The following is a 24,100-nucleotide window of genomic DNA, read 5'->3' as shown; positions in this document are numbered from 1 at the left end:
AATGAGTAAGTTCTGTTCTCATCAAAGCTCTCTTCTTATCCACAGAAATATGAGTGAGAAAATAATTTTGGTAAACTTTGCCACATAGTCATGTCTAAGTGTAGTCATGCAGCAGTAACATTATTATACATCTCTGAAAAAGAGTTTTCTTTGGCTCTTAGTATTCATGTATTTAGTATCAGCAAAGGTTTCCATCTGTTTTGGTGTTATATGCACAATGAATTTTTTTAAAAACGAGACAGACCTGAAAGGATAAGCATATTTTATGGCTAGATGATGCTCTGAACCATCTGAAATGGTTTGGTAAGAACCATAGGAGGTGCTTTTTGCCCATAACAGAATCTATTTAGCTCTGACATTAGTAATGCAGTATTATCTGAAGACAGTCAGGTCAGCTTTTAATGAGGCAAAAATTACCAAGAAAAATGGCATGTAATGTTCTGGAAACAAAAAAGATAGATAGACAATGGTTTTGCAATTGAAAATAGATGCTACCAGCTGTTTTATAGATTGGTCACTGGGGCTTTAATGTGAGATAATTAACTTGACCTCACATAAGGTAAATTATGCTTTTACTCTTTGAGTGCTATGAATGAGAAGCCCTTAGGAACACATAGAATGAACTGTAGGATCAATTTTTAAGTCTGTCTGGTGTTGTTTACTTTAGCTGCCACATTACCTTATGCCATAGGGAGTATAAAAAAGGAAATAACCATCCTTTATCAAGACAAGCAAAACCACAAACATGCAGCACGTGCAATTTTAGTCTGCCTCGAGAGCATTGGTGGTATTTTGATGTCTGCTGAGATAAATTTAAGTATTGTAAGATTTCTGGTCAAATTCTAGCAAATTTTAGCATTTCCAAGTCATATAATGTACTTAATATACTTCTGCTAGCAGGGAAATATAGTGAACTTACAGAATGCCTTAACTGGTTTCTTCCTGATCCCAGAAGTTTGTGGAAGGCAGAGGAACATAACTGAGGTTTAATGACCAAATCTCCAGATGAACATTAGACCATAAAATGAGGTCTGCATAAAAAGAGAAGAGGATAAAAATGCCCTGGGCCTAATTTGCTCTCCCAAATGAAAAAAAAACTTAAAGAAAACTTAAAATTTATTAAGACTGTATACTTTGGAGTTCCTTGAGAGGACCATTTCAAGATTTCATGTTGCATTGCCTTCACAGTACCACTTCCTGGTCTGAGCTGGATAGGTGCTGAAGACATAAGTTGCCTCTTAATAACTGATTAATAGGAATGATTTTACTTGTGACAAATTTGGGGCTTTCTCTTATTGTGGAAGCTCCCTGAGAAATTACTCATAATTCAAATACAAACTGAAAGACAAAAATAATGCCATAGAGTTCTGTGCAATATAGTGGAGCTTGAAGTTCCTAATAGGAAGAATTGAAGCTATACAGTAACATTTAATTCTAAACATGAGATCTGTGGTAGTTCATTAGAGGAAGCTGAATGACAATTGTACCAAAAAAATTGAACTATTAGAAGCCAGCTTATAAAAATCAACACTGTCATGACGTTTGTAATGTAGCACTCTTCTATCAGTTACTGAAATGAACATGATTATCATTAGAACAGTCTTGGTTTTCCTTCCCATGACTGTCTGTATATTGTCTGTGTTTTGCTGTGAATAAGCGTGCGACTTAAGCTCCCAAAGTTCAAGATATTTTCAGTTGTTAAAATGTGAAACAGAACTTTTGTGTCTTTGTTCTCAAGCGCCTGGTGTCTGAGTTATAGTCAAGTTTAATTTTTTCTCCATTCCCCTGGACCACAGGGGAATCCTTGCTTTAATTAGTATATTGCTCTGCAGTTATGTTTTTACACAACCAATCATGGTTGAGTTTGCATTGCACTGTGGTGCTTATCCACTCTGTCAAGTTTGTGTTGGGAAAGCAGCTCACCAGCTGTTAGGGAAGAAAAGCAGCCAGTTGGCAGCTCTTTGTGAAACCTGGAGGTGCTTATTCAGAGCTGAAGTACTGGGCTGGGAACTGAAAGGCTCAGGATCTTCAGCTCCTGATGGTGTGACACTGCTGAGCCCAGCTGCCCTGCAGGCCCACAGGTCACTGTGTGGGGCAGAGGAGATGCTGCTGCCCCTCATTTGTGTGCCAGGAGCCAGCAGTGGCAGCAGCGCTGGCAGACCTTCCTCACCAGCAGACATTTGTGCGAGGAGAGCCAAGAGCCTCTGCTGTCACTGACGTCTTGTCCTCTGTGGCTCTGGAATGCCTGATGGGTTTCCATTTTCATATGAAGAGTCATTTAAGCTACCTTTAAATATGGAATAAGTGCTTCTGTCTCCAACAGCACTATGCAGCTGTTGCTCTCCCTGCTTGCCCGTGCTCTGTGTGTTTTAGGGTGGCCCTTGATGAGCTGACACTGGCTGCAGTTGCTCTTTCTACCCACTGCAGCTTAGTGAGATCCATGGGCAGGCACCAAGGCAATCACCCACAAACCCTGCCATCACAGTTCTTTTGCACTAGGCTTCCCCATCCCAAATCTCCATCCACCTAAAGAAATTGGAAAGCATTTCTGAAGGTACAGCTGCTTCATGGACATGTGAAGCCTCACTCCAGTCATCTGCTTTGCCCTGAGGAGAAGAAGGGTTGCAGGACCTTTTCAAGGAGTTCATCATAGTGTAAAAATTCAAAAACTAAACATTTTTAAAGTCATGCTTCTGAGACTGAACAAATCTGAGTTACAAGAGCTTGAGGCCCCTCCTGTGCAGGAGTGAGAAATAAACAACAACTTAAAGGCAAGAGCCATCTCCTCTGTTTAGCTATGTGAAGTCCTGGAAATATGATGTCTCCATGCCCTCTTTTTGGCATCTAGAATACCTCATTTGGAAGGCTCAAAGGATGCAAACTCTTGGTGCTGCTGGTATAAAGCACATCCAAGTTTTTATGTGCTAGAAAATGGTGCAAACCCCAGTAGGAAGGTGTCCTGTAAGGTTAAATATTTCTCCATTTTGTTTCTAATTGTTCTGCTAAGCTGTACTATAAGGTAGGGTGAGTCTTAGTTTCTCTATGTGCCAAATGGCCATAAAAATATAAATCTAATGTTATTTTAAGACTTTGCTGATGTTTATGTGCTGGGATTAAATGGTGCAAAGGCTGCAGGTTCTGTGGGTGGTCAGTTCAAACTCTGCAATTTTAGAGCAGCACTTTTGAGCAGCTGTTGCTCTGTCACAGTAGCAAGTATCAGATCAAATGATTGAATCAATGTACCCTCTTCAGTGTAGTAGAAATGCCATTTGTACTAGAATATTGTCATTGGAATAATGTCCCTTGCTTTGCAAGTGGCTTAGCTGTGCCTTGCCTGTAATAGCAGCAGGAGACCATTATCCTCTAACAATGCACTATTTCATTGACATTATCTCTTAAGTAACACATATTGCACAAAGAAATTTTCAGGTGTGTTTCCTTCTATACAGAAGACGAAGTGTTTATGGTAGTTCATGCAGCTAATTCTGTTGATGTGCTTTTTCCCTTCATTGGGATACGTTTGTGTTAAGATTTTCTTAAGGTATTAACAAATGAAGAAGGAAAATTTTATGATGATTTTAGAAGAGTGTGTGTGGGATCTTAAGGCTTTAATTAGAAAGCCACATAGCTAGCCTTCTCCTTTTTGAAAGCTGCATCATGATAGGGGGTTGTATGGTTCTGTTGTTTTCTGTTTTGGTTTTTTTTTGGGATTTCAGCCTCGGTAACAGCAGGCTTTTGGCACAGATGTCACCCCTCACTGCATCAGGTCCTGAGTTATGCCATGTGTTGTGATACCAGCCTTCCACGTGCTGCAGTAATTTTCTTGCGTGTTTATTTTTCTTTTTTGCCAAACTTAAAGTGGTTGGTGCAAAATCATCTACTAGATTTGGAAATCGAAAAAAAATAAAAAAGAGAATAAACTTCTCAGGCTGTTCTGTGGCTGAAATCTGAAACGTTATTTGTATCTGGAGATCTCTGTAGAACGACCTATATTCTCAAACCCCACAATTTGTGCTCATCTATTCCTGTATTTGCCTCATTGCAATTTTTCTTCCTTGAATATGCAAATATGTGGTTTATTTTTGTGGAACTAATATTGTTAATGTCCTGTCGCTATCAGGTTTGTCCCAGATGTGGAGTACCCTTAGCCAGTTGCAGATAACTTTGCTTGGCATAACAAAGTCATATCTTTAGAGAATAGCCATGCAGAACAGGAGGTGCTAAGTCTGCAATAGATGCAGAAAAATCCACCAGTGAAAGATTGGAAGCGGTCTGTCAATTGGAGGTACCAAAGTGATTTCCTAAATCTTTATCATGTCCATGTTTAGGCTTGTTGTTCATGTGTAGCAGTGGCACCTCTTGCTTTTAGGTGTGATGTTTGGTTCTTGTTCATCAGACATATATCAGGGTGAGGGTTTTAGGTGTTGTAACTGACATTTTCAAACTTGCTGTTTAAGATGTTTTGGATTGTTGCTCTTTCAGACTTTGTATTCTGTGCTGTAGTCTGGAAAATTTCCTCAATTTTCTCATACCAATTTTGCATTGTAATGTGGAATATTGTGATCTAGGTTTCAATAACTTTTTCATATAGTCATTGAAATACCATTTTTACGGGAAGACAGAAAAAAAAGAGATTATGTAGGCAAATGGATCATTACAAGGAAAATAAAAATCAAAATATGAACAACTAAGTTAAATGAATGCATAGAAGCATCCAAACATCAGTCCCTAACCCCTATTAACTGTTAATAAAATATTGAAAATTATCTCTTTTATTGAAATTCTCAATGAACCCTTCCACATGTGACATGATTAACTCATTTTATAAATACCTATATTGCATAGTAATATATCTGTGAGTGATTGAGAAAGTGACCTGGAGGAGGAAGTGTTGTGAAGAGACAGCAGCACTCAGCTGTATATTTTAAACCAAAAGATTCATAGATGAATTAAGATGTGCTTTCCAGCATTATTGGCTCTCGATGCAATTTGGGGTTTACCTGTGGATTTGGATCTGGGTTTCAGCATGATTGACATGACACCAGAATGGACAGGCCCCTGCTCTGCTGTTAAAGACCACAACAACCCACTGGGGTTTTGTTCTGCTCTACTCCTACAGCAAGGCTGGTGCTGCACTGCCTGGAAATCATCAGTGTCAAAGAGAGAGAGAGCTCTTGACTGCATAATCAAAGTGTTGGCCCATTTACTCTGAACAAAACAATCATCTGGAAGGTAGCTGCATTTTCCATGATAGAGTATTAGGAAAACAATGAGAAGTAATTAATTTGTGTATTTTTTGATCTACTTTAGGTATTTAGCTGTATGTGAAGATGTTCACTTAATATATTTCAAGTCATATGCACCCATGTAAGTGTGGGTAAGATCATTGGCTTTCCTGTCGATTTTTGTGTAGAAGTAGTAGATGGAGATTTAAAAATAGTGTTTCCTTGGGGTTGGTGCAACAAGGTCACCACGAATCTCATGCACTTACATGGCACCAATTTTTTGCACACATTCTGTTGAGCTGACCTTAGGAAGTTAATTACTATTTAGTGGCATTATAAAGTGATCTCAAAACTGCAAATTAATAGAATTACTGTGATGTACAATGCTTTTGATAGTGCCCTCTGTTCCTGAGGTGGAACTTGAAGACACAAGTCACTGGAGTTCAAGAGAAAATAACAAGTTTCAATTTTTTTCTTCTTTCTTAGTTTATTTCCTTTTCTCTTTTTGATTAGGGATGGCAATTGGAATAATTCACTGCTGATTGTATGATGGCACATTGTCCTAAGCAGAACATTTTCCATAAACATTTGTTCCATAAGTAATTTTAACTTATGTCAAATACTTATGAATCATCCTCTTATCACTTACAAAAAAGAACTTTTAGTCTTCCATCTGTTTCTCCTTAATTTTCAGCTTTATTATAAAAGCAATTACAATTTTCATCTTCTAAAAAATTCACTACACAGTTCATTTCCAACAGAAGGTAAATGAATAAAAATTTGTTTTCTTTAGTATTAGCCTGTCTGTTTTCTATGGTTGGCTGGCAGCCAAGAATATTGGATTTCAATATTCAGGTTTTACAAATGTGACTTTTAATGTTAATAACAGATAATATGTGTGGATATAGTGTAAATTATCCAGTGGTTGGATCTGAATCCTCTTTTACCCCTTCTTTTTCGTTTTCTGTTTAATTCTAAGCAGAATGGTTAATTATACTGAACTAAGATCAATGTTAAAAATTGCTATTGTGCTACAAATAAGCATGAAGTAATGAATAGACTGAGGTTTCCCTATTAAATAGGAATATCCTGTGAGATTGGGCTGTTCTTGAATGTAGAAATTATAAAATGACCTATAAATAGCAGCTTTTCCCAGCTCACTCACTGCAGTTGTTGTATTGTCATGTTCTAAAGTAATGAAAACCTATCTGTTATGGTACTAAAGTGTCATGATATCCTTAAGAATGATACTCAGTAATTTAGTACTTCTGTCTGTTTTGTTGTAACTTCATCTGGGTAGAAGAGGAGGTTAAATTTTAAATACATGACGTGATCATAAAAGGCGAGGTCTGTGATGTGGAGGGGTACATTTTTGATTAAATCATCCAAAGACTTATTTACAATTATACATTTTTACATAGCAGGGTGCAGAAAGAATTTTTTTTTTTTTTTGCTAAGAAAAATTAGAGAAGTTCAGGGCCGTGTAGTTTTTTTTATTTTTATTTCTATTTGAATCAAAGCAATCACACTCAGGTAAGGATTTAGAATAAACTTAGACTAGGGAATAAAAAATGTATTTACTGTTTATTTAATTGATTAATGGGTACCTTTTTTACAAAGTATGATAGCAATGTAAATAAAAAGCAAATGAAATGAAGTACAAAAAGGCTTTTCTTGCCCCCTGATCTAGAGAAGTAAGGACCAAGATAAAACCTAAGAATCAAACAGAATCTAATGAAGAATCCATTTTTAAATGGCTCGCATTTATTTCCAGTTCTGAGAAGCTCAGAATTGTCACTGTCATTTTTGATTGTCTGCATCAAAAATCCATAGAAGTTTTGTTTGGGTTTTTTTTCCAAAGCCCTATTCTGAAGTGAATCCATTATTTCACTGGATGCAGGATTAGCAGACGTGTCAACCTTCTTGCCTAAAATCTCTGATCTGGCATGAAACTGAAAGATCTGGTTTTGCCTGTGAATTTACCTGGTTTGTCCTCGTTTGGTACCAGGGATCTGTTTTTGTTTTTTTTTTTTAAGACCCTTCACAGTATTGATTTGATGAAGTGTTCCTGTGTTGAACCCTAAATGATACGCTTAGTTTTAAGCACTTAATATTTTCCTTAGGAAAGGTGCTTTTATTTTATAGATGGCGCTATTATTAGGTGTTTTATTATTATAGAGGTACTATTGACTGTATTTACTTTCTGTTTGTGCAAATTTTGCTGTAATTAGTTTTAGGTATTTTTTCCTATTTAATCTAAAGAGTCTTTAATTCTCCCGGGCTCAGAGTGTATCTCCAGCTGTAAATATTCCTTGCTGAATAGCTGAAACAAGCAGACACTAAATTCATGTTTCAGTGAGTTCCTAAATAATTGTGTGTGAGAGCGCTGCATTCCAAGTGTAATTGGTTAATTGTGAGCTGCTGTAGATAATCATGTTATGCTGTAGGCCAGCTGAGGTCTAGCTTGACTTTTTGAACACTGTAGAGATGAGGAGATAATTTGAGAGGAGTACTTAATTGTAATATTTGGTGACATTAATCACAAGTTGTCTAATATAAGAAATGAAGCAATTAATTTAGGGTGTGCTCGTCTCAAAGCGCTCATGGAACAGCCCAGGTTGGGAAGGACCTCAAAAGATCATGTGTACTTGCTTATATTCCTTTTTCTTCCCTCTTCACACCCACTGAGGGGAAAAAACAAAAAAAACAAAAAACCACCACCAAACAAACAAAAAACCCACCACATTTTCTAGATAAGACCGTGAAGTCTGGGTAATATTTTCAGTAGTGAAATCACTGCTAATGCAACAAACTCCAAGCATCTGCAACATCCTGCAGTGTTCAGGAGGAGACCTTGGTACAGGTAATGAAGAAATGTTGCATCGAGCAACACAACAAAAACAAACAGTAAAAAACTTGCCTTGATATAGAGCAGAACCTCAAACCAAGTTAAGTGCAAATAGTGACAATAAATGAGCTACTTTGAGGAGAATCAAAAAAGGCATTTTTAGGAGTGTGTAAGTGCTGGTTCTGAAATGCTGTTTGGAATGAATAGCTACTGTTTGTTTGAAGATTTTTGCCCAACTTTAGGATTGGCTTAGGTACTGGGATAACAGAGCCATGAGAAAACATAAATACCTGTTTATAGGAAGATTTATTCAATAGGATTTTCAAAATCCTTTATGTGTTTATGATTCAAGTTGGTGTTTGAAAACATGGTGTATTCTCATAATGTTTTTTATATTTTAAGTCAAAACAAAAAAAGTTTCCATGCTAACAATTTTTAGTCATTGTGTTGATTTAATTTATTTCTATATATCCTCTCTTTGTACTTAAATTGATGTTTAGGCATTTGGGAAGAAATAATATTGTTGCAAGAATATAACACCATAGCATGATTTCTTTTTTTAAGATCTACAACCCTTACCTAATCTACTCTGTATGTTACTTATTATAATGAACACAGATACAACAATTATTTCAGGAAAGCATTACCAACAACAGAGAGCTGTGGGTAGAATTCCCATATGCCAATCTCATTTGCCAAACAAAGTTTCTGATAAATTTATACCTTTAAATACCTTTGGGTATGGAACTCTTTTTTTCAAAATAATTGTACAGCTATTCTCTCCTCAAGAACAGGGCAGAGCATATGGGCAGTACTTAGCAATTTACTTATTTAAAAATTATTCTGAGCAGTGTTGCTTTTCTAATTATTTCACAGCAAAGATTTCAAGCTTCCTAGTGGTTGTTTATGTGTTAGCTGGAAACAATAACATAAAAAACCCTCAAGCCCTGCTTGTAAAAACAAAGGGTTTCTTATCCATGGTGCTGGTATCAAATTTGGGTTCTGTTGTGTTTGCTTATAAATCTGGATCTGAATGCTTCCTCATTTTCCCTGTGGCTTTCTGGGAAAGATGGTGGTCAGAATTCAAGAATAGAATGTTGATAAGTAAAACCCAGTAGGTAAAAAAAGTGTAGTGTGTAATGCTGGAGTGTTAGTGCTTACTCTCTTTCTTGCTTACTTAATGGGAGGGAGGAAAATGAGGAAGAGAGAGACTCTTTCATAGGAGTCAATTATCTCTTTCTGACAAGTGCATTACTGAGGAATTCACTTTTTAAAAATAAAACAAAATTATTCTTAATACAAAGAATTTATAGAGCTTCTTCTTCCTTTGGACATGATGGTGAATGCATCTCAAAGAAGAGTTTCTTTACCAATAATCCTAAATTTCAGGTAGTGTGTAGCAACATAAGAATATGTTGTATAGCACTTTGGTGACTCTTGAGACAGGAAGCATGCTGTTATCTTAGGGGAATAGATGTGTCATCAATCAAACCAGTGAACTGCTGGATAAGTGCATTTCATGCATGGATTAACCAGCTGCTAGCCAGTAGATATCAAATCGATGTGTGCTGCTTCCCAGCTAACATGGAACGTGCTCAAGCACAAATACTATATCCAGCTCATGAGGTCATGGCTACAAATACATGAGCTACTGGAGGTTTTGCTTGTCTAGCACCTGCTAAAGCCCTGCCCTTATTGCTGTGGCTCTGCACTTATTTACTGTGGTCTAATAATTTGGGAGAAAAAGCAAAGCATTTCAGTTTGAACCTATTCATTTTGAACCTATTGTGAATAACATATTTAACAAACTCTTTATTGTTAAGGTAGAAAATCCAGTGTTGGAAATTCATCAGGACTGATGGAGCTGCCAGGAGATGAGTCATTGTTTTCAGGACAATCTCAGTGGAGTCATAACAGAGTTTTTTTGATTATTTTTCTGTCTTTGTGCGTTTGATTTGTTTTTTATTTTCGTTTCTCTCCAAATTTCTTACAGTAGGACTGCAAAATAGGTTTGATATCTTCTGACCGTTGGAGGGAAAGGGAAATAATGGTTCTGTCATAAACAAGGATAGAAACTCTTTTACCAGGTTATCTTATGAATGAAAGCATGTTTTGTGTAAGCTTTAGGGAATATTTGATGATTAGTTTCTCCTGCAAATTTAGTGTTTGTTTCTGATCCATGGATTAGTTGGTTTCCATATCTTTATCTTAAATTTTTGAGTGTTTTTAATGGAAGAATTGACACGACACGTTTTAAGTTGGAATACGTCCTTGGAGTTCTTTAAAACAGAGCTTGTTGACTTGGTTAATTTTATTTCCAAATATATAAAAATGTGAGAATCATTATCCAATTCCACATGTCAAAAAAGGATCCAAATGCATTGCATTCTTTTACCTGTGAAAAAATGACTACTGCTTTTGGAAACCCTGGTTTAGTGTTCCTTGAGCTGTGAAGAAAAAGCAAAACCCTTTCTCAAGGAGTTCTGAAGTATTCATAGAGCTCTGATTCTCATTTTCCAGAAATTTCAATGAATGTCAAGTGTGTGAAGTAGAGAGAAGGCAGGAAATGTTGTATCCAGACTGCTGGTTTGGATGGCCAGATGGAAGGAGTGATGTCAAGCTGAGTCCCAGCAGGTTGTGAAATGCCTTCCAGTAAGAGTAGCTGGAGGGAACTGCTGTGGAAGTTGAAAGTTTGCTCTGTGCAAGGTCTTAAAATTGCTTAAAACCCATCCATGTGTCTGCCAAGTCAAATGCATTTAAAGTACAATTATAATGAAGCAGCTTGGTTTAAAATGTGATCTGTGTTTCTTGAATAATTTCCTGATGCACTTATATGGATACTTGCTAGAAGGGCTAAAAAGCGTGGAACCAGTGATATTTTTATTGCCATTTCCCCAACAAGAAGTCTGATCGGGGGGGAAAAAAAAAGAAAAGTAAGGTATCCTTATTTTGTTAAAATAGGCTGGATTTGTATTAATGCCAAGTAGGAAATACTTTCCATGCCGTTTCCATTTACATGTACCTTTGATTCCTTGAGAAAAGGTTCTCTTGGGTCTTGTTCTTGATCTTTTCAGCTGTAAAAACAGTTACTTCTACTCACTCACTGAAATACAAGGCTGACTTGAACCCTGGAAGAAATAGTGAACCACAAAGGAGGTGACAAATTTTGAAGGTTGAGATGAGGTATTTAATCAGACACAAATAAATAAACCCATTTGGTAGTAAAGAATGCCAAATTAATTTTTTTAATTATTTTGATTCTTGGATTATATTTCTGAACTGATAGTACAAGGGTAGAGACATTATTAGCTCTTGATGAAAAGATAGCTTCAGTCTTATAAAACATAATCAGGATTGTTTACAAAGTATCTATTAACAGTGTTGAAAGTGGGAATAAATTATTTAATTTCATAGAAACTTCTTTGGCACAGATGGAAACCTTGAAGATTAAGAGAGAAAGAACAAAAAAAGGCAAAAATCATGTACTGTATAGGAACAGGGAGCATTTTCCTGAGGAATTGTTGGTGCCAGTTGAAGCATATAGGAAATAGTGAACAATGGCTGCATTCAAAACCTCAGTGGTAACAGAATCCTGTTGATTTCTAAGTGTCTCAAATAGTAGTGAGATTAAAGAGTGGAGGCAGTTGCTGGGAAAATGACACAAAAAGACTGGAATAATAATACACTAAACAGAGCAGATAAAAGTGGTAGTGTGCAGTGGCTCTAAAATTCAGACAATGGGGATTTTGAATCAAACTGAAATTAAGTTGCAGTCACTGCTGGATTAGAGTGACCATCCTGATTTTTCCTTTTTGGATGATAGGGAGCTTCTTTCTAAATGCAAGTAGCAGTTTCATTGTTATTAAAGTTTTGTTCTAATCCCTTTCCAAGAGCTTTGAAAGCCCTGAGCAACTTGGTCTGTCCTCACAGTCGATCTTGCTTTGAGTGTGAGGTTGAACTGGGGGAAAATACACTTTTGTGACAGAGGCACTTGTAATGAAATTTTTGCTGTGAGATATTCCAGTAGGTTTTGGCTTCTCTGAGCCAGGAACAATTTAGAGTATAATTCATTACTGTTAGAGATGCAAATTTTTTTTCCACCTGTGATTTTTTTCAGGTTTTTTTTCCTAGAGCATAATAATAATTTTTCTTTCATCTGAATACATCATTTTTTCTCTTGCAGTGTCTCAACTCAGTGTATTCTCTTTGCTGAAGTGTTGTGCTGTCATGCAAATTGGACCTCCTAGCTTCCACAGGCTTGTCATCACTGAAAGAAATTATATGTATTATAATAAATCGTCATTTTTACTTCAGTGCTGCCAGTTCTCTGCAGTGCCTGACATTTTTGAGAGGAAACAGCCTGTCACATTGTGGGCTTCAGGGAGGAGAGCTTTAAAATGCAGGAGAAGGTCTAGGTGACATGACACTATTGCCTTTTTTTTTCATCCTCAGGCTCTTCGCTGTTGAAATTTCATTAAATCTGTACGCAAAGTTTCAGTATGCAAGAGATTATTGGCTGAGGAAGGGCTGAATCAGGGTGGCTTGTCTATTCCCACAAAATTGATGTGCAAACCGGGAGGAAACGCATCAGTTTGCAGTGCAGCCTCTGGCATATTGCACCAAGGTACAGAAACACTTGAGGGGATGTTTCTGGGGAGATTTGTGCTCTCCAGAGCACTTTGCTCCCTTCAAGGTGTCAGTTTGTTAGTGCTGGATTAATGAACCGTTTCAGAGAGCTGGGAATCGGCAGGGCAGAGGATGAAGTGTTGTGGAATGTGACAGTGTTTAACAGGAGGGAGCTGCTGCTGCTGCTCCTCATGGGGCTGGGAATGGCATGAGAAAACTGCCAGGTCACCCTTGCCTAGAAACAGCTCTGTTTCCAAAGTGCATGTGTTTGACAAAGATTTAGAAGAAAAAGAAAAAAAAAATAAAACAACACAAAAAATGCCAGGAAAATCAGAATAAAAATCTACAATTTAGGACATTTTTCAGAAGTTAGCTGCAATGATCTGGAGCAGCATTAACTTGCAATTCTTTGAGTCTCTGAATGAATTCTTAAAGCTTTGTTGTTTGTGAAGGAGCTTAGGAATCTGTAAAGCATAAGGAAAAAGAGCACTTATTCAAATGTTATGCCAGTTTAGTTCTGCAGCTAGGAAAAACTTAAATTCTCAGATTTAAGCCAGAGTCCATCTATCAATAACTATATTCTTACCTGGAATTTCTCCCTCTGCCCCCTCCCTCCCCCCAAAATATCAGACACTCAGGGTTCTGATTGTTGTTTCTATTTTTTCACTCTTGAGTCTCTTCTGCAAAACAATATCTTAGGCCACCATCTGCTCACACCAACCTTTCAGCTGGATCTCCAGTTCTTCTTAACCACAGGTTTATTTCCACTCCACTTAACAATTATTATGATTTTGTTTTTCTTTAGTATTTTCAACAAATTCTCTACTATTTTGCAAGGCAATTATATAATATGCTATAATAGAAACAATATAAATATGATTTCTGTTGAAGGTATTTACCTTTCTGAAGATCTGTGGAAGTGTACAATAACATAGGGAATGATCTGTGAGCTCTGGGAAATAACTTGAGATACCCAAGTAAAGAGAACTTGGAAATTCAAATATAAATAAACTTTTGGATGTTTCTTGTGGCCTAAAATATTTTATTTTACTTCAAAGACACAACCAAATAATAATTTTGTCTGAGGCAGAAAACTGCTGTTTTCATAACTTCTTTTAAGTGAGAGTAGTTGCATTTATTCATTGTACTCTGAATTTGCTTTATTCATCTGAGAATCCTGCAGTGCTGTGTCAGGATGACGGGATCCTTTAGAGGAGAATAATCTCAGGATCTCAGACACATGGGTCTCTTAACCAAGCAGCAGTTAGATTGCACTTTCCACTCCAGGTTCGCTTTAATCAATCTTCCTCTTATTAACAAGAGACAGCAAACCGGAGGGAGCTGTGGCAGAGCTCTCTGGTTTCAGTGATGTGCTCATTGCTGGCTCAGAGCAGTGCAGTGTCATGATTCAGTCTGGTGACCTGTCAGAAATTCAAATCAACTGTCCCAGGGTCTTGCTAAACTAATTAAGGTTACAGGAAACTTACCAGCCAGAACTGCTTCGTTTCATTCAGTGCATGAAATCCATTGTACTGTGAGGCTGTGCCATTATCTAAATCACCATGGAAAAACATAAATATAACAGCAATATTATAAATATTGGCTACCCTCAGGAGACACAGATTCATGCTCTTGATGCTGAAATCCTACAGTCTCTTATTTGAGATTTCACATACTCAGGGTCAAAACTTTTCTGCTAAGGAGTCAGGCTGTGCTGACACTCATTTGGCGTTCAGACCCAAGCCTCTTGCTTGATTCTGTAACACTGTTTTTCTGAGAGCTGTGGTGGGAGATAAACAGCCCATCTTGGCTGCTTTGCTCAGCTGACAAATGAGAATTGCTGATGAATAATTCCAGGAGAGTTGCAGCAAAATAAATGGTAAGCTTGGTGTTGGGAGCTTCTTTTTGGAAAGATTGTAAACTTATGAGGATGTAATTCCCATCAAGGAAAACTCCCCTAGTAAGTTTTAGGAGACTCAGTTAAATACAAGTGTTTCACAGATTTAAAGCCAGCTTGGGAAGTTGGATTTCATAGACTGAGAGAATTCAACTTGAATTCTGTGTAAGGTTCCTGATGTCATTGTTTGTGGCTTTTTTATATGTTTTGAGGAATTTTTTTTTAATTTTAAAGTAAAGATTTACAGAGTGTGAAAAATATTTTTTTCTTAAGGGCATATGACTATTTTGGCGTTTCTTTGGTATCATACATTCCTTCAACCATTCTTTCTACTTTTATAAGTCACTTTGTGGTGTTTCCAGCATTAAGCATAATTTTTACATTATGTTTTCTCAATGAGAGACTGAGATGGATAATTTTGAATCAAACATTGTAGTGGTTGGTTTTATTTAAAAAGAGGGTTGAAAAGATTGTCCATTAGCACTTTTAAATGTTGCCAACCGTTTTTTAAATGTACATGTTAAATAAATATAGTGCTCAGGCAAAATCTTCAGCTGCAAGCATCTTCAGAAGGGAATTATTTTGTTTTAAAATATCCATATGTGGAAATGTAGTAAAACATTTTTATAAGTTAGTAATAATCAGGAATGTGATGAGGAGTGGACTTAAGCCAAACCACAAATGAGTTCTCTGTTCATTACTGCAGAGCAATCATTAACAGCATCTTCAACTTCTCTGTCTTACACTGTGTACAATATACAGAATGTATATTATATACATTAGATTATGTATATAGATTTTTTTTCCTCTGAAATTTCTTGTCTTTATTGCTTCCAGTGTTTCAGTAGCTGTTTTCTAGCCCTGTTAATACAAGTGTTGGTTACAGTTTTAAGCTGCAGTGTGAATCAGTCCTGATTTGTGTAATGCAGAAGAAGGAGCTATATTTTAAATGTGTTTTCTCACATTGGACCTTATTATTATGCTCTGAAAAAATTTACATCTGGTAGAGTCTTTTGCATTAGACACCCACTGTCATTGTGAATATTCATGACCTCTATTTCCTTTTTTGCCTTGATCCTTTTTCCAATATAAAAAAGAGGATCAGCAATATGTCAGTTATTGGCCCATGGGTAGGTTTAGCCAAGGCCTGTGTTCTAATCTTTTGAAACTAATAATAGGCCCAAACTGATTTTTCTTTTTTTTCCTTCAACATTTATTTGAGAGCATGAATGAAATGTCAGAACATAAATAAGAATGCCAGTATTCCAGTATTCAGATGTGATGCTTTCCTATCCAGTATCTTCTGTTACATAATTGAAATGGATGGCCATTCACTGACACCATGTCTGTCTGTAATACTTGTATTTATCTAAATAAAAGTTTAAATCCTCAGTGTATTTACACTTCCAGCAGCTAAAATGTTTGAAGGCAACCACTGCAGAATAAAAGTAACTCATGAATATGCTAATACTAATGAAACTGTTTGATAGTTTTTTATTCATATGGAAAATTATGCATAAACATTAACTTTGTCTTATATTTGCTGCTCTTTTTTTCATTGTATGAAATAAAGAAGAGGGAAAGTGGAAAGGTGAGGTGAAGAAAAGAGACATCTTTTCTTTGATCACAATAGAATAGGGGTAATGATCCATTTTCTGATGCCTCAATTTTTGCTCTGGACAGAACAAAAAAACTATTAAATTTAAATCTAGGCAAATAATAGAATAATAATGAAATAAGTAAAAATAACGAAACTTACAAAATTGATAATATTTACAGAAAATATGTTTGCTTCTTTATGTTCTAGGTTTTTCTTGCAGCTTTGTCAACACTAATACAGTTTTACACAGCTTTTCATGTCCAGGGCAACTGAGGAACCTCTTTATTTCTGTGGTAGAAATGTGTCTGTGTGGCTGTGCTGCAAACAGTCAGTGCCTTTGTAGTTTGTGTCTGTGCAATGGTTTGCACTGACCCCATCATCAGGAGCTTTGGGCTTGGAGTTCTCTCAGCTCAGCAGAATTAGTCCCTTGTGCAAGGCTGTGAAAATGAATTTGCTCCTGTTTCCTCTTCAAACTTACACTGGTTCTAAGAGTCCCATCTTGTGAATTTAAAAGGATGCTAAACCTTAATGAAATAAAATCATCCTTTACTTCTTTCTCTACTTTTGTGTGCCTCTCTTCCTAGAGACAAGATATTTACACGTTTGTTTTGCTATTTATCCCCAGAATAGAGGGGAATGCCCATATTTAATGTGAGTTTACCAGACTTTTTTCTTGTAGCATTCCTAGATGAGAGTGTTAGTGTCAACATGTAAAGGATCTTGGGATACTTTAGGGACATTTTATACCAGCACACCTTTTTTGAATTACTCTTTCATTTGGGATTTTGAAAACAGATGCCTCTCTCCTTTCTAAGGGATAGATCAATTTACATGACAGGTTTTGCTTTTTTCCTGTCTTATCAATTTCACTTTGAAATATGTAGCTTGGAACATCTTTGGGGTTTTTTTAAATTATAATTAAAAATAAAAACCTAAATTCAGAAGCTTGTGAGAATTTTATAACAATTTCAAAGGAGTTCTATTTTGACCATTAGAAACTCCAGTCACGTCTGAAAACTAGGGCCAACATATGACAAATAATTTTTAGTCAGAACACCAGCTCTTTCTGGAACACAGTGTGTTTGATTTTAAACTCCAGCCTGGTGACTTGGCTTTTCTTTCAGCTATGCCAGTGCTCCAAATTTACAGTTTTATGTAATTCACTTCTATGCAGTGAACCATGTATGTTTAGGGTTTTTCCTCCTCTTCTTTTCCTCTTTTACTGAGGTGTAAAAAGGAAAGCATGTTCTATGCATTTATGCAGAATATTAATACATGTAGGTTATTCCTTGGAGTACAAATAAAATGCAGCATTCCAAGGATAATAGAGAATCAATTGCTGTAGATCATTACTTGATTATGTGATATATTAGTACAATAAAGACTAATAAATTTTCCTACTGGAGATTTTCTGGTAGCTGGTTATGAATCAAATCCTGCAGAACAGTGATGAAGCATAACAGTAAAATTCTTCACATGTAGGTGGAACGCTCTTGCAAGCTCATCTCATCCTGACCCAGGGGAGGTGGGAAGAGATTTCAGACTGTTAAAACTGATCAGGTTGTAAAACAGCACCAGGTGAATATATTTGGTATTTAAACACCTGGGAAGGCTTATTTGGTGTGTGGCTGCTTGAGCCCCTGCAGAGGGGCTGTGGTGGCTCCTGGCCAGAGGTGCTGGGGCTCCAGGCATGAACAGGGGTGCAGCCAGGGAAGGGGATTGCCCTGGAGCCAGTGCAGGCAGGAGCACTGCAGGGACAGCAACACCATCTGTGGTTTGTGTTGGGCAGGAGGAAACGCAGTAACTGCTCACAACAGAACATGTATTTCCCTCTGCTTCACTGAAAATTGAAGAGGCATTTTCCAGCCCATGTACGTGGGCTCTTCTGGAGAGGGATGAGGCAAAAATAAAAAAAAAGTCTTTCCTCCACTGAAATGCATATTTCTATTAAAAAATAGCTTATACTGATTCTTCTGAGTGCACACTGTTCTGCAGAAGAGGCAGGGTCACTTAGTTTCAGGGTTCTGTGTCGTTGCTTACGGAATTCTGCTGAAATAACCACAGTTCTCACAGACCCTCTCTAGTTCAAGGGTGGGTATTGTACATTGTAAAGAGTATAATTACAGCAACCCAATTTCAGTGATTTCCTACTGGGATGTTCAGTCTGGGAAAGTGCAGAATAAGAAAAAATTATTTTTGTATTATCTGAGACATTCTATATAGTGTTCTCATGTCAAATATCCTTTTAAATGAGAATGCTTGTGAAATACACTTGTGGGCTTTTAAAGTAGTTCAGCAGGAGGATAAATTTTTCTTTTCCAACTGTAATAAAAATGCTTTAAATAGTGGACTCTCCTTTACAATATATAGCAGGGAATAAGAACTAATATTGCCATTTATGTGAGTCTTTCTCCACAGGGTTGCTCTCAATATATTTTTTGTACTATTTGTAGAGGGTTTTTTTAGCATTGGCTAAATATAATGATTGTTCTGCATCTGGATAACAATTTTGACAAAGGTGTAACCTTTGTAAATACATTCTTTAAAAAACCAAGAGGTCAAAATATCTCTGAAGCCCTGTACAATGGTGGTCTGCATCAAGTACAAGTCTCATAATACCATGAGTAATTACTGAGATGCTAATTCTGCTCTCTGAATTGTCTCATTGAATTAACCAGAGTTAATTCATCTGTAAAATTAAGGCTGAGTATATAGCTTAGGAACCTTAAAAAATTCCCATTGGTTTCAGTGCCCAGGGAAAAGTTAACAGACTTGGAAGAAATTTTAATTTAGGGAACTCTTTGGGTGGTGACTGCAACCTCAGAGACAGAAGACTTGATCCAGAGCTCTATTGGATACAGTGGAGACCTTGAAATTAAATTTGGATTTGTGAATGCTCCTATTTCCTAGAACTCCCAGGCTTGTAAAGTGCTACAGGCTGTTAAATGTCTACAATTTTTTAAGTTTTATTTTTAAATATTGAATTGAGAACTTCGAAGCTATTAATAAAATTTAGATGCCCCATCTTCTTTGTGTTCTCACTGCTGTTATTACACGCATTCAAAATGTTCAGTACCATAAAAAATAAATCTACTCATGGAAATTCTGAACAGAAATGTTTGCCTTTAGGAACAGTCACAATGAATACATGTGTATTTGCATTGTCATTTTTTTTGCATACGTATCTTTCAATGCAAACCTGTTTTGGTTTTTTATTTGTTTTTTCTGCCCACAGGACTATACCTTGACCATGTACTTCCAGCAAGCGTGGAGGGATAAGAGGCTGTCCTATAACGTAATACCTCTAAACCTTACCCTGGACAACAGAGTAGCTGATCAGCTCTGGGTGCCTGATACCTATTTCCTGAATGACAAGAAGTCATTTGTCCATGGTGTTACTGTGAAGAACAGAATGATTCGTCTGCATCCGGATGGAACAGTCCTTTATGGGCTCAGGTCAGTATGAACATTGCTAACTCTTCTGCCTCTTAATTTAAAACCATGATTAAAAACTAAAAATAAAAATCCTTCCTTGCTCTTTTTTGTTTGTTTTTTAAGGCTTTTTATTTCTGTATTCTATATAGCTGATGATATTCTAGGAAAAAAAAGTATTCTAAGCTTGTATTCTAAATCTAAGGATTGTGTTTTTATACAAATTTTTGAGATAAACTGCCATTTTTAGTGCAGTTCAGAGACTTGTATTAAGAACAAATAAGACTGTAAATATTATTTGAAATGCTCATTCTGGATTAAAAGCCTAGTTTAGAACTGCTTCTTCAAAGGAATTGAAATATGAAATACAAAATGAGGATTAGAGGAGAAAACAGAAAATGTATATGACAGCTGAACTGGTAGTTTAACTGATATACTTTAAATATGATTTTCACTGAGATGAGGTATGACTTGAAATGTTTTATGGCCTGTTGTTGTTCTGTATGACTGTATGGAGAGGGGTGACTGGAGAAATCAACAAAAGGGCTTCACTCTTGAGAAGCTCTGAAAACTTGGGAAATTGTCTGCTTAGTGATGTCAGCAGGATAAATTATTGCTGAGAAATGGATTTAAAAATAGAACTGAAAAAGGTGACTGCCAGTGCTGTGTGGGTAGGAACAAAACAGCAGGAAAGCATTGCCTGGGTTAACAGCAGGAAATGCTGCAGAGCTGGGGATGGTATTTACCAAAGTTTCTTGTGTCCAGTTGTGTTTTCTGTGGGAGCAGTTCAGGCTCTGGCACTGTGGCTGTGAGCAAGTCTGGAGTTGTGGTTGTTCAGTGAACCAACAGATACTTGGTTCCTTGAAATGCAGCTGTAGTTTAAAGTGACATATAAACCAGCTACATAACACATATTTATATTAATGGAGTGAGAGCCAGCATAACAATGGTTTGTTTTCAATTTAAGATTCTGAAATTATAATATCTATTATTTTCTTTTAGAACAAATTAGAAATAAGTATCAGATTTAATGTCTTCAGTAATGCTAAAGCATACAGATGTTTAAGCACTCAGTATAAAAAATGGCACATTTTTTTGCTATTTGTGCCATTTTTTTATTCTGAGTGCTTCAGTGTCTGTAATAATTTCTGATTTTTTAAAAGGCTGGTAAACAGTAAGTAGAGCTCACAAAAAATTGTCCATAGAAGAATCAAGTAAGATAAAGTTTTGTTTTCTGGGAGTTTTTTTGATGCTCGTTTGTTTCTTAAAACCCTCAAAACCTTTCATGAAATAGACTTTGTTTAAGGTTTTGAGGATTTAGTTTGTTTCTTTTCTTTGAGCTGAACTGATGTTGATACTGCTTGATTGTTTTGGGTGAAGCTTTTCCTCCTTTTTATTCAGCATAAATAGCAAAGCAGTTTTACTGTCTCTTATGAGATGCAGTAAAGTGAAATGGTATCTATTTTTCACTTTAGCTGTTTAATGTAATTAAAAGAATCATTATTAATGATTTGAGCCTTTACTTCCCAGAGTTATTTTCTTCAATACTTCCAATCCCAATATGTTATCCAAAATGGTTTTGGAATAATTCTAAAATGGGATTTCTTTTTCTATTGTAGGGCTGGTGCACGGCCCAGAGTTAAAGGTATTTAGACAGGTTTTTGTTTCCTAGGTAAAATAATTTCACTTTAGGAGATAATTTTCTAGTATTCTGGTATACCTAGCAATCTCATATTTGAGATTATCAGTTCTTACGTCTCTTTTAAGACTGTACTTGGTACATTTTAGGGTGCTCTTTGCCCTGTGAGCTGGCACAGGATGAATGCTGGCTGTGAATTGTGCCTGGGGGCAGGGGCAGGGTGAGTGTCACCCGAGGCTGGGGATGGCAATTGGGGACTGCAGATGGGGACTGCAATTGCCTCACTGCTGTGGCAGCTCTGTCCTTGGGCAGCACAGGGGTGAAGGCACGGCTGGTTCTTGTTGTTCTGGGATGGGGACTGTGGAACATAACAGGTACCTAATAGATGACACGTAAGAAAACCCCTTCTTACATGTCCTAATTGTTAATGAACCCCAGATAAGTCTTGTGAGATGTAGAATTGATTCCTGCTCCTCAGACTCAGCCCAGTAGGGCTCAGAAAGGCTCTGTGGCTCAAACCCCCTGGGCTGGATGGGGAAGATGCACCAGTGGAAATACACCAGGGTTATGTGACTGCCCATATTCTGCTTTTGCCCTCCCTGGATCAAGTGGCAATCAATGATCTCATTCTAATATTAAGGTTTTAATTTTGTAGCTTTAAGTAGATTTATCTATTTCATCTAAATTCAATTCAGATTTATTGTTATTTCAAATGTCCACATTACTGATATATTTAATTCTTGCTTACTAGTAATTTCCACATCTTAAAAATGCCTGCTTAGTTGTATTTCTCACATATCTAAAACCCCCTATACACTATTTATTCTGAAAATCTACTGTTTTATCTACTGCATTAATTTACTTTAGCTTATACTTGCAGTCACACATTCTTACTGTGGGATTCATTTTTCTAGACTGAGATTCCTTTAAGTATCAGTCTGAAATTTTTCACCTCCCTATACATTTATTTATAAACATCATAACATACACACATGTATAAATGTTGCTGTGAATTTGGTTGCATTTACCTTGATTGCTGTAACCAAATCCATTGAATAGCAAGTGATTTCATCAGTATAAATGTAAGCATCCCTTTCTTTTGCGTCCCTACATTTAATTTCTATTTCATACTGCAAGCACTGATCCCTTAACATTGTTCTCTTTGTTTCTGTGAGCAGAACCCATACATGGTGTGCATGTCACATCTGGTTAGATTTGATGTGGGGAAGGTAAATTTCAGGAAGGACTAAGAGGCAGTTTTGTGAGCACCTGGATTATGCTGCTGCAGAAAGAGGGGAGAGAAAATGGGAGAAAAAAAATAGAAATGGCTCATAATAAATAGCTAATAATGGATGGAGGCATCTAAATGGCTGGGATGTTGTCCTCATAGCCTGCCCTCTTCACTGCAATAGGGCATTAGTTAAGGGCATAACTAAATTCTTGACCTTGTTTTTACAGGGAACATGACATGCTGGTCGCTTTTAGGTTAAGAAGGACTTTTATTTCTGAGGGATAACTGCCAGCTATTTATGTTTTGGGAAAATGTTTTATTTAGTATTTTTTTCATATTCCATCTGTCAAGAAAATTATTCACTGCTGCCAAGACCAGGACATTCAGTAGATGATATACTTAAATCACCTAAATGGTAGAAAATTGTAAACATGTAGTCTTAAATGAAGAGTCATTACAGGGAAAATTACTATGTTGGAAATTAAGATGACTTGCAAGAGGATATTAGTGATTTGACAACATTTAGAACAGTAAATTTAGGCATTCAAATCTAGGATAGCAAACAGTATAGGTTAAATAAAACTTGCCAATTTAGAATTACTGCTTTTTGAGTAACCACATTATGGTGTCTCTCTGGAACTTGCCCCTTTTCTTGTAGAGTCTTGTGATGCCATGTGTCAGACTAAGGGGGGAAATGTAGTTTAGAATACAAGGATTAAAAATAGTTGAAGAAGTGGCTGAAGACCAAGATGTTTTGTGTGGTTTTTGCACCATTACCAGGCTGTTTACAGAGATACTGACCCTTGCATACACCTCTCCCAATATTCCTCACAAGAGAGCTCTGTGACTCTGGGTAGAGAACTGATAATTACTTAACCAAGAGCATTGTGTGCTATTGTATCTCTTCAGTAGGATGGTTTTATGCTTTCTGTAAGTGAAGTTTGTGGGTGTTTTTTACAGAAAAATGGGATATATACAGAACACCTGATACAAACCATGTTCTGTGAGGTAATGACATTGCTATCCTTTTTAGCCAGAAGAAGAACAAAAGGAAGCAGAACAGAGGAGTTTTTTAGAAATTAAAGACTTTTCCAATTTGAAAGCCCAACAGTTTTACTTGCCAAGATTTATCTAATGCATTACCAACTGAGTCTCCAACTCATGCAGCAATAATTCCTGTTTGACTGATGGAACACAGTAATCTCCCACAAACGAGAGAATTATGTGTATGATGGCCATGCTTTGTTCTCCATTTCCTGCTACCTGCATTGAGTCACAAAATCCTAAACAGTCCTGGATGACTCTATTTTGTGTTGTCTCAGCTGTGCCTTCTGCTGTCTGCTCACTCAGTTTCAGCTGCTTGGAAATTTTCACTTCTGCAAATAAAATAGATTCTGCCATATTTTTCTCTGGTAAGACAGCATTGGGCATTTTTGTTGCATTATTAGACGTGTTCAGCAGTTGAAGTCCTCATAGGCACCTCATTGTCTATGAAATCCCATGGACAATTTTAAAAGCAATTGCTTTGCAAATGTCTTTAGTTCTCAGACCAAATTCTTTGAGAGGTGAAGTGCTCATACCAGCTACCCTTCAGTAAAGCAT

The 24,100-nt window shown here is 36.7% G+C and overlaps 1 protein-coding gene across 4 annotated transcripts in view; it reads left to right on the top strand.

Moving 5' to 3' along the window:
* Nucleotides 1-24,100, top strand: part of GABRB2 (gamma-aminobutyric acid type A receptor subunit beta2) — a 135,565-nt gene that overhangs the window by 27,326 nt on the left and 84,139 nt on the right. For all 4 annotated transcript variants that reach the window (XM_054288248.1, XM_054288247.1, XM_054288246.1 and 1 more), the window contains one exon: nt 19,432-19,652. In XM_054288248.1, coding sequence (XP_054144223.1) covers nt 19,432-19,652 — 221 coding nt within the window. The remainder of the gene's footprint in view (nt 1-19,431; nt 19,653-24,100) is intronic.

This window comes from Melozone crissalis, unplaced genomic scaffold (genome assembly GCF_028551555.1).
Source record: "Melozone crissalis strain CALT ecotype California unplaced genomic scaffold, PUWL_Pcris_2 ptg000061l_1, whole genome shotgun sequence".
NCBI classification, from domain to species: domain Eukaryota; kingdom Metazoa; phylum Chordata; class Aves; order Passeriformes; family Passerellidae; genus Melozone; species Melozone crissalis.
Note: the sequence above shows the minus strand (reverse complement) of the source record. Positions and strands in the feature narration are given on the sequence as shown.